General features: G+C 39.1%; 1 protein-coding gene across 1 annotated transcript; it reads left to right on the top strand.

The window, feature by feature from the left end:
• Positions 1–3,993: 3,993 nt before the first annotated feature.
• LOC121998476 (respiratory burst oxidase homolog protein E-like) lies at positions 3,994–12,458 on the top strand. The gene is made up of 14 exons (XM_042553416.1): positions 3,994–4,782; positions 4,895–5,054; positions 5,220–5,268; positions 5,344–5,457; positions 5,545–6,009; positions 6,486–6,869; positions 10,356–10,451; positions 10,621–10,736; positions 10,827–10,997; positions 11,088–11,247; positions 11,363–11,551; positions 11,649–11,777; positions 11,899–11,977; positions 12,122–12,458. Exons 1-14 carry the CDS (start codon positions 4,122–4,124, stop codon positions 12,229–12,231), a joined length of 2,883 nt encoding a protein of 960 aa, XP_042409350.1. The 5' UTR covers positions 3,994–4,121; the 3' UTR covers positions 12,232–12,458.
• Positions 12,459–14,129: the final 1,671 nt, after the last annotated feature.

The raw sequence follows: 14,129 nt of genomic DNA, 5'->3' as shown, positions 1-14,129 counted from the left end.
CTAGCTCGTTATTTTATTATGAAAGACTTGGGTATACTCCGCTACTTTCTGGGTATAGAGGTCACCTATTCCCCAAAATATTATCTTTTATCCTAGTCAAAGTATATATCTGATATGCTTGAGTGTGCATGTCTTGTTGGTGCAATTTTTCTAAGTCAAGGCTAACTAGTTTGACTAAACTTGAATTGACTTAAGCTGGAGTCTTAATGTTTGAGTTTTAATGTTTGACAATATATGATGATTGTAGGTGCAATTGTCCATTCGAGAAGATTGGTCAAAGTTGACCAGTTTGATGTGAAGAAGAGTCAAGTAGGTCAAGATTGACAAGATACTTAACTGGGAAGTCCTAACTAGATGTTAGACAAGGGGCAAGACTAACAGGATGGTTGGTAAAAGAAGATTCGAGTAGGTCAAGGTTGACTAGAAAGTCCTGGTGAGTGAAGCCAGGTGAAAAGTCCTAGTGAGTGAAGCTAGATAGATGAAAAGTCCTGGATAGTGAAGCCAAGTAAAAAATCCTAGTAAGTGAAACTAGGCAAATGAGAAGTTTTAGTGAGTAAAGCAGACAATTTGAAAATTTGTTGAGTGAAAACAGGTGAAAAGCTCCAGTGAGTGAAGCTAGGCAGTGAGAAAGTCCTAGTGAGTAAGGCCAGACAGAGAAAAGTCTAAGTGGGTCAAAGGTTTGATCGAATACTTGGCACAAGAAAAAAAGTGCAAATGGTTCAAAGGATTGACCGAACACTTGGTGAAGAAGTTCCAACAAGTCAAGGATAACCGGATGCTAGGCAAGGAGGAGTCCCAACATGTCATGGTTGACCGGATGTTGGGTAAACGAACCCTAGACTTAAGTTTAAAAGTTAGGGTTTGGTAATCAATTATGTTAATCGATTACCATAGGTTAAGTGATTAAGGCAATCGCTTAAAGTCCGTTTCTACGAGTACACGGAGAGGTCCGTAATTAATTAGGTTAATCGATTACGCATTCTGAATCGATTACGGTAATCGATTCAGCTAGGATTTCACGAATGCATAAAGGCTTTGATAAACAATTAAGCTATTGACTTAATCGTTTACGGTCGATGATCGCGCGAACAGAGAGTCTCCTAATCAATTAGGAAGGCATAATCGACTAGGGTAGTCGATTAAGGTTGAAAATATAACCATTATGCAGGTAGAAAAGGAGTTCGCATGCACTGTTCACCGCATCTCTTCTCTTCCACTCTCTTCACCGAGCACAGATCTACGCACCAGTTCTTGGAAGCTTCTTGGATACAAGTGTTGTTGCACTAAGGTTCAAGAGGTGTCTACAAGCAAGAAGAGAGCAAGCTAGGGTTTCTTTATTGTAAATCTTGTAAGATTTTATTTGTATAAGCTTGTATCTTTCTCTTCTTGTCTCTACTGTGTGTGTGAGTTTATACAAGACTTCTCCGCCTCTGGAGTGTTTATGAGAAGGAGTGTTTTATAGTGGATGTGTGAGTGAGGGTCAGATCTTTGGATTAGTCACCTCTTCTTGAGGTGAACACTAAGTAAATCTTTGGCATTAGCATTTGCTTGAGTGTTTTCTGTTGCAACAACTCATCGAAGCGAATAGAGCTAATCACCCCTCCTTTAGCTCTCGAAGTGACTCGACACGTCTTACTGATAATATAGTCTTTGATATTCCTACTGAGAGTAATGCTCGCTATTCTCCATCTTATGACCCATCTTTGTTGGATTCTAGTTTGTATCGAACTATTGTTGGAAGCTTAGTTTATCTCATTGTAACTCGTCCAGATATTGCACATGTTGTTCATGTGGTTAATCAGTTTGTCACAGTACCAACTACAATTCATTAGGATGTTATTCTTTGTATTCTTATGTATCTTCGGGGTACTCAATTTCAAAGTATTTTATTTCCTTTTACTTCATTTCTGGAGTTGTGTGCATACTCTGATGATAATTGGGCTGAAGATCCTATGAATCATAAATCTACCATTAGCTTTTGTATTTTTTTTTGTGATTCCCTCATTTCTTGGAAGAGTAAGAAACAAAATGTTATTTTTAAATTTTTCATAGAAGCTAAGTATCATGTTATGACTTCAATTACTTGTGAGATAGTTTGATTACGTTGGTTGTTTGCGGATATGTATATATCTCTTCATCAACTTACTCCGTTATATTGTGATAATTAGTGTGTATTCAAAATGCGCTTAATTCAGTTTTTTATGAACATACGATATTTAAATTGATTGTCACATTACTTGTCATCATCTTCAACTTGATACCATCACGTTACCATTCATTCCTTTTAATTTACAAATTACTAATATATTTATCAAACTACATTCTACTTCACGCTTTCGTTTCTTATCTAATAATCTCTTAATACTTATAGTTATAGTATCATGCGTTTGAGAGAGGATCTTAGTTTATATTATTATTATTATTAGATTTTTCTATTGAGTAGTTATTAAGGATAGATTTTTATATCTGTATTTAATCTAACGATGTAAACATGTTCATTGTGTAACTTTTTATTAACACGTGTAACTTTTTTTTTTTTGTTTTATGTTCATAATAAAATAAATCCTAATTTTTTTCTCAATTTGATTTCTATAGTGTTAACATTGACAGGAAGCTACTTCGCCGGACCATTAACAATAAAAGGAAAGCTCGACAGTGAGTATTTACATTATATAATATCAATAAGCTAAGCTAGCCACACAATCATTTGACCAACTTAACTATGATTTTTGCAACTACCTCTACTTAGCTATTCCAGCAACCGCCACTCAGATATAGGTGGATAGAGGTACGAAGAGACTAGAAATTTTTTTTTTTAAAAAAATAGGTACATGAGTTAATAATTTTACAAATAGACTAGGAGATTTATTAAAATCTTTAAAAAAAAAACTTATTATTGTCCACAACATCCAACTCTTAGTGATGTAGAATCTATCCTTTGGATCGAGCAAATCTGACCAAAGCTCATCTGTTGTGCTTGCTGCAGAAGATTGTTTGTAACAGATTGAATTTGTGAATTGCCACTTCACATAACTTTATTGAGTTATTTTTGGCGAATTATAGTCGCAATAATACCAATGTGCGAATTGTAAAACATACCAACGAAAATGTACACACACTTTGTCTTCTCTCAATGTTATTGTTAAAATTATTTCATCATTCTTAAACTCATTTTGGTGATTTGCAAATGCCATAACATTATTTCGTGCATTAAATTAAATGGTTTGAAATGTAGATAAACTCCCAATCACACATTAAATGGTCACACACAATTTGTTTGACCCGAGACGTGCGAAGACTTTCCTTGTCATCAAAAGGCTGGTACAGTCCGACCAAACCGAGCCGGTTCCTATCGGTCGGTCTATTTTTCCCACCGAGTTCCCTCGGCGGCAGGCTCTCAAATTTGAACTCCCGAATTTACCCTCCTTTTGTTGTGAAATAGACACATTTGCCACTGGTTTTTATGATTAGTAAATTAATAAGCGAGAAGCTTCTCGACGCTTCTATGAAACAGTGTGTGTTTTTCGCTTCACGTGATAAACGACTGGCGCGATACTGCAACAACTAAATTAAAACAAAAGGAGATATTTAAATGTACGAGGGTAAATTAGTCAATCGAGTGGCCAGTCGGTGGGCCTGTGAACGAACCGCTCCGCCATCCCTTTCTCCATCGCACGTCACAGCTAGAAAATAGCTGGACCCAACGGCCCATGTTACGACGTACCAAACTACCCTTGGTTATGTGTGAATTAACTAATCTACCTTGCCATCTCGATACGGAGTTACGTCGACGTGAAGGGTATTTTCGTCTTCCTGCAGCTGCGCCGCTCATCGTATTAAAGTGACTTGAGATTAGTGCTAATTTTAGAGAAATCGTTGCCGTGGAACGAAATAAAAAACTTAAACACACTCTTTTTTAATTTTTAATTATTTCTTTTATTTTTTAAAAAATCTGGTTTAAGTTACTTTAATGGGTGGAGTTCTCATGATCAAAGCATGGCGAAGGGAGGTCGATTTATGGAGATGAGAGGAAGTGGTACATTAAATTGTTTGATTAATGGAGGAAAAGTATAGAAATCAAGGACGATCGAGATAGGGAGGGAGGGTGGCGCACCGGGGAGATGGGGAGGACGCCGTCGTCGGGCGGCGGAAACAACCGGAAGTCTAGGCACAGGCGGATCGCCGACATCCTTGCCGAGGATGAGGAGTCCAGCGATGAGTCCGTCGTCCAGGGGTGTGGAGGCGACCGTTACAGTGGCGGCGGGGGAATGCTGCCGGTTTTCCTCAACGACCAGAGCGATCTGGTGGAGGTGATGCTGGAGCTCGACGAGGAGTCGATGGTGGTGCGGAGCGTCACCCCGACATCGGCCGCCGCCATGGAGACCCCGTTTGCGGCACGGGAGTCGTCTGGGAGCTTGAGCCAGTGCTCGTCGACGGCGTCGCGGATACGGCGCAAGTTTTCCTGGTTGCTGTCGCCCACGCCGCGTCGGACCCTGGCCGAGATGCTGGCGGCGGAGGAGGCGGCGTCGGCGGCTGGGTCGAGTCCTCTCCCGCCGCCCGCAGCGGCCATTTCGTCTCGCGAATCGCGGCGGATCCGGGCGCGGCTGGAGCGGACGCGATCCGGAGCCCAGAGGGCGCTGAAGGGGCTACGATTCATCAGCCGAACGACTGTGGGGGCCGCGGCGGGGGATGCTGGAGAGCTCTGGCGACGGGTTGAGGCCCGGTTCGCTGCTCTCGCCGAGGATGGCTTACTTTCCCGGGAGGACTTCGGCGAATGCATTGGTCATTTTCTATCTCAAACACGCTATTATTTGAGTCGGAATTGGGTTAACGCCTGGTGAAATTCATCCAAGCACCAGAGAGGTTTCATTTCTTAGATTTCGTCACTAAACAGGAATGGTGGATTCGAAGGAGTTCGCTGTGGGCATCTTCGACGCCTTGGCGAGGCGGCGGAGACAGAACTTGGAGCGGGTCACCAAAGAAGAACTCCACGATTTCTGGCTCCAAATCTCAGATCAAAGCTTCGACGCTCGCCTCCAAATATTCTTCGACATGTATGTATCCTGTAACAACTTAAGACTTGTGACCATAATAAAATCTCAATTTTCTTTTTCTCTTAAGAATTGATTGTTTGTAGGTTATTCCTCTTCTTTAATTTGTTCTGTTTGTGTTGGTACTAGACTTTGTTCATCATCTTTAATTTGTTCTGTTTGTGATAGGGCCGATACCAATGTGGATGGGAGGATAACAAGACAGGAGGTCCAAGAGGTGAGCTAATTGCAGCTTCTTCAATATCATTGTTCGGATGTGATTTCAAAGAAAACTCTTTGTGTTCGATTGCAGTTGATAATTCTGAGCGCTTCAGCTAACAAGCTCGCGAAGCTCCAAGAGCAGGCAGAGGAGTACGCGGCGCTCATTATGGAAGAACTGGATCCTGAAAACCTTGGCTACATCGAGGTGAACGTCACACACCATAATTTTGTTTTCTAGTTATTGGTCGATCGATTGGGAGACGAAGGCCCTTTTAATCCCGGTTGGCTGCAGCTATGGCAGCTGGAGGCTCTGCTGCTACAACGGGACACCTACATGAACTACAGCCGGCCTCTGAGCTCTGCGAGTGCCGCTGCGTGGAGCCAAAACATCACTGCCGGAGGTGCAAGTGGGCCGAAACAGCAGCATCAGCGGCAGCGGCGTCCCCGGTTCAGCATTCGCCGGGCTGCGGATAGGCTACAGATGGCGGCGAGGGAGAACTGGCAGCGGGCGTGGGTGGTGGCGGTGTGGATGATCACCATGGCAGCCCTGTTCGCCTGGAAGTTTGCTCAATACCGGCACCGGTCGGCGTTCAGGGTGATGGGCTACTGCCTCCCCGTCGCCAAGGGTGCCGCCGAGACGCTCAAGCTCAACATGGCTCTCGTCCTGTTCCCTGTCTGCCGGAACACCCTCACCTGGCTCCGCTCAACCCGCGCTCGTCTCTTCGTCCCCTTCGACGACAACATCACCTTCCACAAGGTAGGCAAATCCCACGCTTTGACGTACTTTTTCTCGCAGACATACGTTCACTTCAACGATTCGATTCCTCGAAAGCTTTCATTAATGGTCTTCTTCCCTCTTTTTCTTTTCTCTTCATGAGCTGTCAGAATATCGCAAAGCTCCAACCTTTTTACGATTTAATTTTACCTAAACGCTCCCGCTACATTATGCTGCCACCTATCACGGTGGCCAGCATTTGATTGTGCCTGCGTACCGGCGGCGCCGTCGCCTCCTGTACCAGGGGTCCACGCCTGGCATGCGACGTGTTGAGGTCCCCGCTCGCAGCAGCTGTACTTTGGAAGTCACTGCGGACCTCGTGGCGATGGTGGGACACCCGTGGCTACCCACCGAAGCTCTTGTTCTCTTCCCTATGTTAATTGTAACATGGATTTCTTGTCCTTAGTGATTTGCCTCACCGGAGCACGATTGATCATCATTTTATTACTTAATTTCAGATGATTGCGACCGCCATTGTGATCGGGATTCTGCTACACGCGGGGAATCACTTGGCGTGCGACTTCCCACGGCTGACTAACGCGTCGCCGGCACACTACCAATTGGTGGAAAGGTACTTTGGACGGGTCAGGCCGACGTACGGGAGCTTGGTGGTGGGGGTGGAGGGGTTGACGGGGATTGCAATGGTGGTGCTGATGTCCGTCTCCTTCACTCTTGCGACGCATCGCTTCCGGAAGAACGGCGTTCGCCTCCCCTTCCCTCTCAATCGCCTCACCGGCTTCAACGCCTTTTGGTACTCACACCACCTCCTCGCCCTCGTCTACCTTCTCCTCCTCCTCCACGGCTACTTCGTTTACCTCATCCACAGGTGGTACCAGCGAACGGTATGTGGTTATTTCACGAATTCCTCGCTATCTTTTTCTTTTACCTTGCAATCTAGAACAAAATTGGAAATTTGGACATTGGATTTTTTTTTTTTTTTTTGCATGGATTAAGTGGATAACATACTTAAGAAATTCGCTTAACGAAGATTTACAACGTACACTTTCGTTCCAATGGGAGAAAAAAAAACAGACACTTGACTTTCTTCTCGTTCAAAATCTGGGACCATCAATAATACCAGCTGGAGTAGCTGACAGGTTTGACATAGGGGTTATGAATTTGATACCGTCCACTTCTTTTTTTCTCCCGATTCCTACTTTTCGCCACATGTATGACCATTACACTTCTAGTTTCTTTCATCAAATTAAATTGATGGTTGACTGTAGAGTACCCTGCGCAAGAGTTTGAAACAGCTGGGGCAATAAATATGTATTTATTTTGTTAGTGTTGACCTCACCCAAGGCTTGCGCAACACTTCACATGAAAGGATATGTGTTGTTTTGCCTTATTAAATTCCAAAGTTAGGTAGAAACTTCACCTTGCAATTATTGAGGTGGCCCTTAGGAGAGACCACTGTATCATTTCATATCTTAATTACTAAGAAGCTCTGGCTGCCTCATTAGTGAGCATGTTGTAGTCATACGCCTAGGAGCATTGTCAGTGCAAACATGTGGAAAATGGGTTGGATTAAACTACTAGAAATTGTGGCATCATTTTAACAGAAGTAAATAAAGTTTGCTATCCATTTTAGTACACTTGTTAATTTGTTGTTTGCCATCTTTTTTTCTGTTCCTTTTTTGAAAAATACCTATTAATTCTATCTTTTAGGAATCTGTTCAAGCTTAATTTAATCATTTCTCTATTAGATTGTTCTCTAAGCATTGGTATGACTGTCACCTTGTATTTCTTGTCTGTTTGTATTTCATGTTGCCCCTCATTTGGTGAGTCATGTTTGTCAGCTTAATTACTCAAAAAAAGCTCCAATGAAATTATTCCTTCTGACTTCTGAACCACTAATGAATCAAACTTTCTTGTTTCTTTTGGTCAATAAAGCGAATGGAATATGTATGGGTCTAGTTTTTTTATAAACTTGTTTCATGAAATCTGTCAAAATCAATCAATAGGGGTAAGTGCGGTTAGTCAACTCGTCGATAAGTGAATGACTTGAGCCGGCTGGATGTTAGTATGATGACATAGATTGTGTCACTTGAGAATTCTTGAGACAACTCTTCCTATTGTTGAAGCATTCTTTTTTGGAAGAATTGTCAAACCCCTTAGGATGGTCATCACCAATGATTTACTTTTAGCTATTGAAATAAGCCTTCGAGTTAGGTAGACGAATCACTATTGTCACTCCTTTGGATGATGACAATCCTTTTCAGGTAGGCATATCAAATTTTTTAGGTCGAGGTATTAAACACCTTCTCTCTTTAAGATAGGTGCTTATGATTTATTGAAAACCATGATATTACTTTTGACTTAAAATAGGACCCAGATTTTGAATTCTTGCAAACTTTCGAAATCTTGGAACTCTTTAGAGAGTAGAGAAGGAGAAGAGCTCAAGAGGAGAAATTGCTACTTGAGTCAAGAGTGATTCAAGAGTAGTGAGAATTTACTTATAATGAAGAGGTAGCATAAGGAGCAAAAAGATATGACTTTCGATTCAAATTAGGAACAGTCCAAATTTTGAATCCTTGCAAATTTTTGAATCATTTGAACTCGAGAGTAGAGAAGGAGAAGAACTCGAGAGGAGAAATTGCCAATTGAGTCAAGAGTGATTTGATCAAGAATAGTGCGATCTTATTTATAATGGAGATATAACCACATGGGATGAAAACACACATTAATAAGGTAAGAGTTCACTTTGCTACTATTCAAATATTAACGCACCGAATAGTGCCAACTGCCTTTGACTCCATTTGGCACTATTGTTGTGGCGCCGGAAGAGCGAAGTCATTAGAAGAATAGATCTCCTTATTTGATTTTTGATTTTAACCAAATGATCGAAATTCATTGAGTTAGGAGCTTTTAATTTTGATTAAAACAATAAAAAATATTTACTTAGGACATCATGAGTGGAGTTTCTAATTTAAGACAATCAAAATCATTCATTGAGAAGTTCCTTGATTTGAGACCGAGTTGGGTTTTCTAATTGGAAACCCATTATGCCATGACAATTGAGTTTAATTGAGGGTTGTTAGTCAAGAGTTTAGTAATCAAAATTAAGTCCAATAAATAGGGTGTTGTTGCTTTCTTTGATCTCGGCCATCTTGCCGATAGGTTAGCCCATCTTGATTTTGGTCCATTCAATTTTGTGCATTTTTAGAATTTACTTGACTTTTAGTCCCATATGAATTAAGTATGCATCATGTTCATTGACCACGCTTGTGTAAAAGCTCATGGCTTCCTCTGATCAAGTCAAATTAAATCAACGAATCTCATAATTTTCTTTACCATTCGAATAGTTTTGAACATTAATTTCTCATTTATTTGAGAAATTAGTTTATGACAATCTACTTATGAAATAGTTCATACATATCCCTATTTAACTAATTGATTATGAAACTAATTGCAAGATTTTTGAAAGTAGTGTTTTTCCCAAAATATGTTCACTTTTATGTTAATTCTTCTGTCAATTCATGGTCCTATGTACATCTATTTTATTTGAAATTGAATTTTGACTTATGGACATTCTTAATAATGGAACATTTAAGAATCTACGTAAAAGGGCAGTTCGGTGCATGAAGCTTCTTAATAATGGAACATTTTGACTTATCCCGCTTTACAAGAGGATGTTTTCTCCGACTCGAACCCGTGATCTTTAGGTCATACGGCAACAACTTTACCATTGTGCTAAGGATCCCCTTCATTTAAGAATCAACATCCTGACACAATTTTCTTCCATCAAGTTTAATTGGTATAACCTGGATATCTTTTGGGTATTATATGTTTTTCCCGTATGGTTCTTTGCAATGGGGAATCCGTTAGTGGTGTGCCTGTTACATGTTGGGGTTTGTCTATTTTCTTTTCTTTAAGAAGGCCTACCACAAGCCAAGGCTGGCAATTAGGGATAAAGTCACTACACTTTTGTTTTATTGTTTGTCAAATATAACTGAGCTTGTTGAACCATTTGGACAGTAGCACCTCAACGAAACTGTGCTTGAATTTAATATAGATCTCTAATTTTTAAAACATTACCTCAACTAGAATACAGTTGTGGAATACAATTTAAAAGTTAAACCATTTTCTCATATGTTCAGTCTACTGTAAGCCCTCAATTAATCTTTGTAAGCTTTTTGTCTTCCATTTATTAAAAAAAAGTATGTTTTTTCAGCTAATGTAATTGCAATTTATATCGATTAAAGTACCACTGTGCTAATTATGTGGTCCTCTGCGCAGAATTCCTTGCTTCAAGAACACATAGTTATTGTACTTGTAAAGGCCATCAAATTAATTAGTTAATCTAACTATCTAAGTGAATTAAACAGACATGGATGTACATCTGTGTTCCATTGCTGCTCTATGTGGGGGAGCGAAATCTAAGAGCTTTCCGGTCCCAAGCTTACTCCGTCAAGATCTTAAAGGTAAATGCTTCTTCCATCTGTGTTCCTGAAATTTTTTGGCTAAGGACAATATGCTCATATTATCCTTCAACTTTCCCAATTTTTTATTTTTCAGTAAAGAATAATGAACTATTTCAATTAATGTGATGAACTGATGCCACATTATTATCTATAATCAAAATCAATGCAGGTCTCATTACTACCTGGTAACGTGTTAACGGTGACAATGTCCAAACCACATGGATTTCGTTATCGAAGTGGACAATACATATTTCTGCAGTGCCCTGCCATCTCCCCATTTGAATGGTTCATACCGAAGCTCATTCTCCATACCCAACTATTGGAGTTCATTCCCCATTGGAATGCTAAAAACTAGCATTTTTTTCATGATGACAGGCATCCATTCTCTATTACATCGGCCCCTGGTGATGACTACCTCAGCGTTCACATTCGAACCAGTGGAGACTGGACCCAGGAGCTCAAACGCATATTTGTGGAGAAGTACTTCACGCCACACTTGGTAGGAAAAGCTACGTTTGATGGGTTAGGTTTGCTGGGACAGAAAAGGTGATCAAGCTAACTAAGTTACAGCAAAAGACATTTCTAAAGCTACTCACAAGGGAATAAGAACTAACCTATAATTCAACTATCGTGCAGCTTGCCACGATTGTTTGTCGATGGACCTTATGGTGCCCCAGCACAAGATTTCAGAAATTACGATGTTCTACTTTTGGTTGGACTTGGCATAGGAGCCACACCTTTTATCAGCATTCTCAGGGACCTACTCAACAACATAAAGTTAGCTGATGAACTAATGGTAAAATTTTGTCTACATGATTTACAAGATGCAATTTATGGTTCTTTGACCTTATCGAATAGTCTCTTACCTGAATCTGGTTTTGTTTTTTTGTCCTTTCTGTAATTTTTTTTAGGATCTGGCAATGGAAACTAGCAGGTCAGACGTTAGCAGTACTAGCTACAGCCTTTCCACATCCAGTAGCAGCAACAGGAAGAGATCCTACAGAACTAGCAGTGCTCACTTCTACTGGGTCACTAGAGAGGCAGGATCCTTTGAATGGTTTAAGGGAGTGATGAATGATGTGGCTGACATGGACAAAAAGGTTTCTTCATAGAAGATAATTTAATTGAATATTTACGGTGGGAAGAAATAAAGAAAATTCCAAATAGCTTAATCAAACTCCTTTCTTTTTGGGACAGGGTGTTATAGAGATGCACAATTACTTGACGAGTGTTTATGAGGAGCGAGATGCGAGGACTACTCTCCTCTCAATGGTACAGGCTCTAAATCATGCAAAGCATGGAGTTGATATTGTCTCGGGCACCCGAGTAAGCTTTGATCACAACTTTTCCAAGATAATTAAACGAATCATGTTGCATAATGTGCCGTCCTCAATTGTGTTAGAATCAAATGCCTTAGCATTAATTGCCGATGTTATTAATTTCTCAGGTGAGAACTCACTTTGCAAGGCCAAATTGGAAAGAAGTCTTCACTAAGCTAGCTTCGAAGCATCCGGATGCCACAGTTGGTAATTACTTCACATACAAACCCTTTCCCTGCTCCATAACCCCAAGATTATGAATTTATTCTCCTCATTTTCGAAATCACTACCTTGTTATAACTAAGCTCGCATTTAAATCAGTATTGTTAACTATGCAACTACTTGGGACAGGTGTATTCTATTGTGGAGCACCAACCCTAGCAAAAGAGCTGAGGAATTTGTCACTTGAGATGAGCCACAGGACGTCTACACGCTTCCACTTCCACAAAGAGCACTTCTAATGGTGGATACAAGATAAAGATTTTGACAATAAAGTTAATAGAATCAAAATAATTATACTTATTTATTAATGCATATAACTTGTATAATTCACATGCAAAAATAATCAGAGGAGAGCACAAGCTAAGGAAAATAAGATGGAATTCATGGTTATTGTTCTATAATTACAAAGGTGTACAGTCCATAAATTTATTAATGAGCAAAAATAATATAATTTTTCATTTCGTAACTTTTTGTTTTTCTCATATAACGCCTTTGAGATGGTAAACATTTATTAAGATATGTAGAGGTCTTTGTTAGAATGTTTAGATGTTAATTTTGAAGTTAATGAATTTGACAAGATCACAGTGTTTATGTTATCATTTTTGTGTTCTTTTAGGTGATATGTTCTAAGCATTATGATTTGTTTGAATTTAAAAATACAGATGATGCCAGCCTTCAGATTCATCCAAAGTTGACGAGGCAGCAAGTCCATCTATCTATTGAAGACACTCATTTTTCTTTGATGTTCAGATCTATTAACCATTAATTTATCCTTCTTAATGATTGACCAGGAGCAATCTATTTTCCCTAATTCTGGTTGCAATTGAGAGCAACGTAAATCCTCTTGCTTATCCATTAGCATTGTTTAATGATTGGCCAGGAGCAATCTATTTTCCCTAATTGTAGTTGCAGTTGAGAGCAAGGTAAATCCTCTTGCTTATCCATTGGCATTGTTTTCACTACCATTACAAATCTTTGTGATGTAAATTTTCTATGATTAGTCTGACATTGTATTATGGTAGGGTTGTTAGTGATGACAATTGAAAGAGCAGTTCTAACCAAATGTAAATTCTAATATTCTAGATGCTTGGGCATTCTATAAATTTCTTTACTATTGTTTTGTTTGGATGTTGTAAATGTCAAGTCATTTACATTGGTATACCCAGTTAAAGAGAGTTCATATGTGTTTTAGAGCCATTGGTTGCTTTATCCATTGGCATTGATTTGGCTACCATTTCAAATCTTTGTGATGTAAATTTTCTACAAATAGTTTGACATTGCATTGTGGTAGGGTTGTTAGTGATGACGATTGGAAGAGGAGTTTTGACCAAGGGCTAATTCTAATATTCTAGATGCTTGGTCATTCTATAAGTTCCTTTATCATTGTTTTGTTTGGATGTTGTAAAAGTCAAGTCATTTATATTGGTTTGGTTGTATCTTTCTATACCTAATTAAAGAGAGTTCATGGCGTTTTATGACCATTATTAATATTGTAGAGGTTAGTATATGACATGAGTTTTTTTTTTTTTTTCTATTTGTTTAATTACATTGTTCTTATGTAAATTTTAATTATGTGAATTTAATATTGATGATCTAAGATAATTGCGATTTTTTTTTTCAAAAATAAGATATATTGCAGAATTTGAGTCTAATCTTATTGCATACTTGCTTTTATATTAATTATTCTTTGTGATGACAAAGTGATTAACAAAATAAAATATTTAATAGAACTAGTACTAGATAGTCTATATAATAATAGAGTTATTACTTATGCTAATTGAACCTCGGTTTTTTATTCCAAAAGACCTCGAGTACATTCTTTTTTTTTATGGAAATTTGAAGGGTAATAATTAAAAGAGCATTCCTTATTTTTTTTTTAAATATTAAGTGTACATTTTATTTTTAAAAATATCAAAAAAAATTCTCATCCAAATTAAACTTTGCAAAGCAGGTATAAATTTCGATAGATATGAATTAAGATTTTTAGGTGTTGTTTTTAATTTTTTATATTTTGAAATATTTAGATGGCTTCAACACGAGGATTGTTCTTACGGCAATTTACCAAAAGGCGTACTACAGTTAATGTATTTACCAAAAAACGCATCACAGTTTTGTATTTACCAAAAGGCGGAGTTTA

Source organism: Zingiber officinale, chromosome 6A (genome assembly GCF_018446385.1).
Source record: "Zingiber officinale cultivar Zhangliang chromosome 6A, Zo_v1.1, whole genome shotgun sequence".
Classification (NCBI taxonomy): domain Eukaryota; kingdom Viridiplantae; phylum Streptophyta; class Magnoliopsida; order Zingiberales; family Zingiberaceae; genus Zingiber; species Zingiber officinale.
The sequence above is the reverse complement of the archived record's forward strand: the minus strand, read 5'-3'. Positions and strand labels throughout refer to the sequence as shown.

Coding starts and splice junctions, on each gene's coding strand:
- LOC121998476 (XM_042553416.1), top strand. CDS start 4,122: ATGGGGAGGACGCCGTCGTCGGGCGGCGGAAACAACCGGAAGTCTAGG. Junction 5,055..5,219: donor CTCCAAATATTCTTCGACAT/GTATGTATCCTG, acceptor TGTTTGTGATAG/GGCCGATACCAATGTGGATG. Junction 11,552..11,648: donor TGGCTGACATGGACAAAAAG/GTTTCTTCATAG, acceptor TTTTTGGGACAG/GGTGTTATAGAGATGCACAA.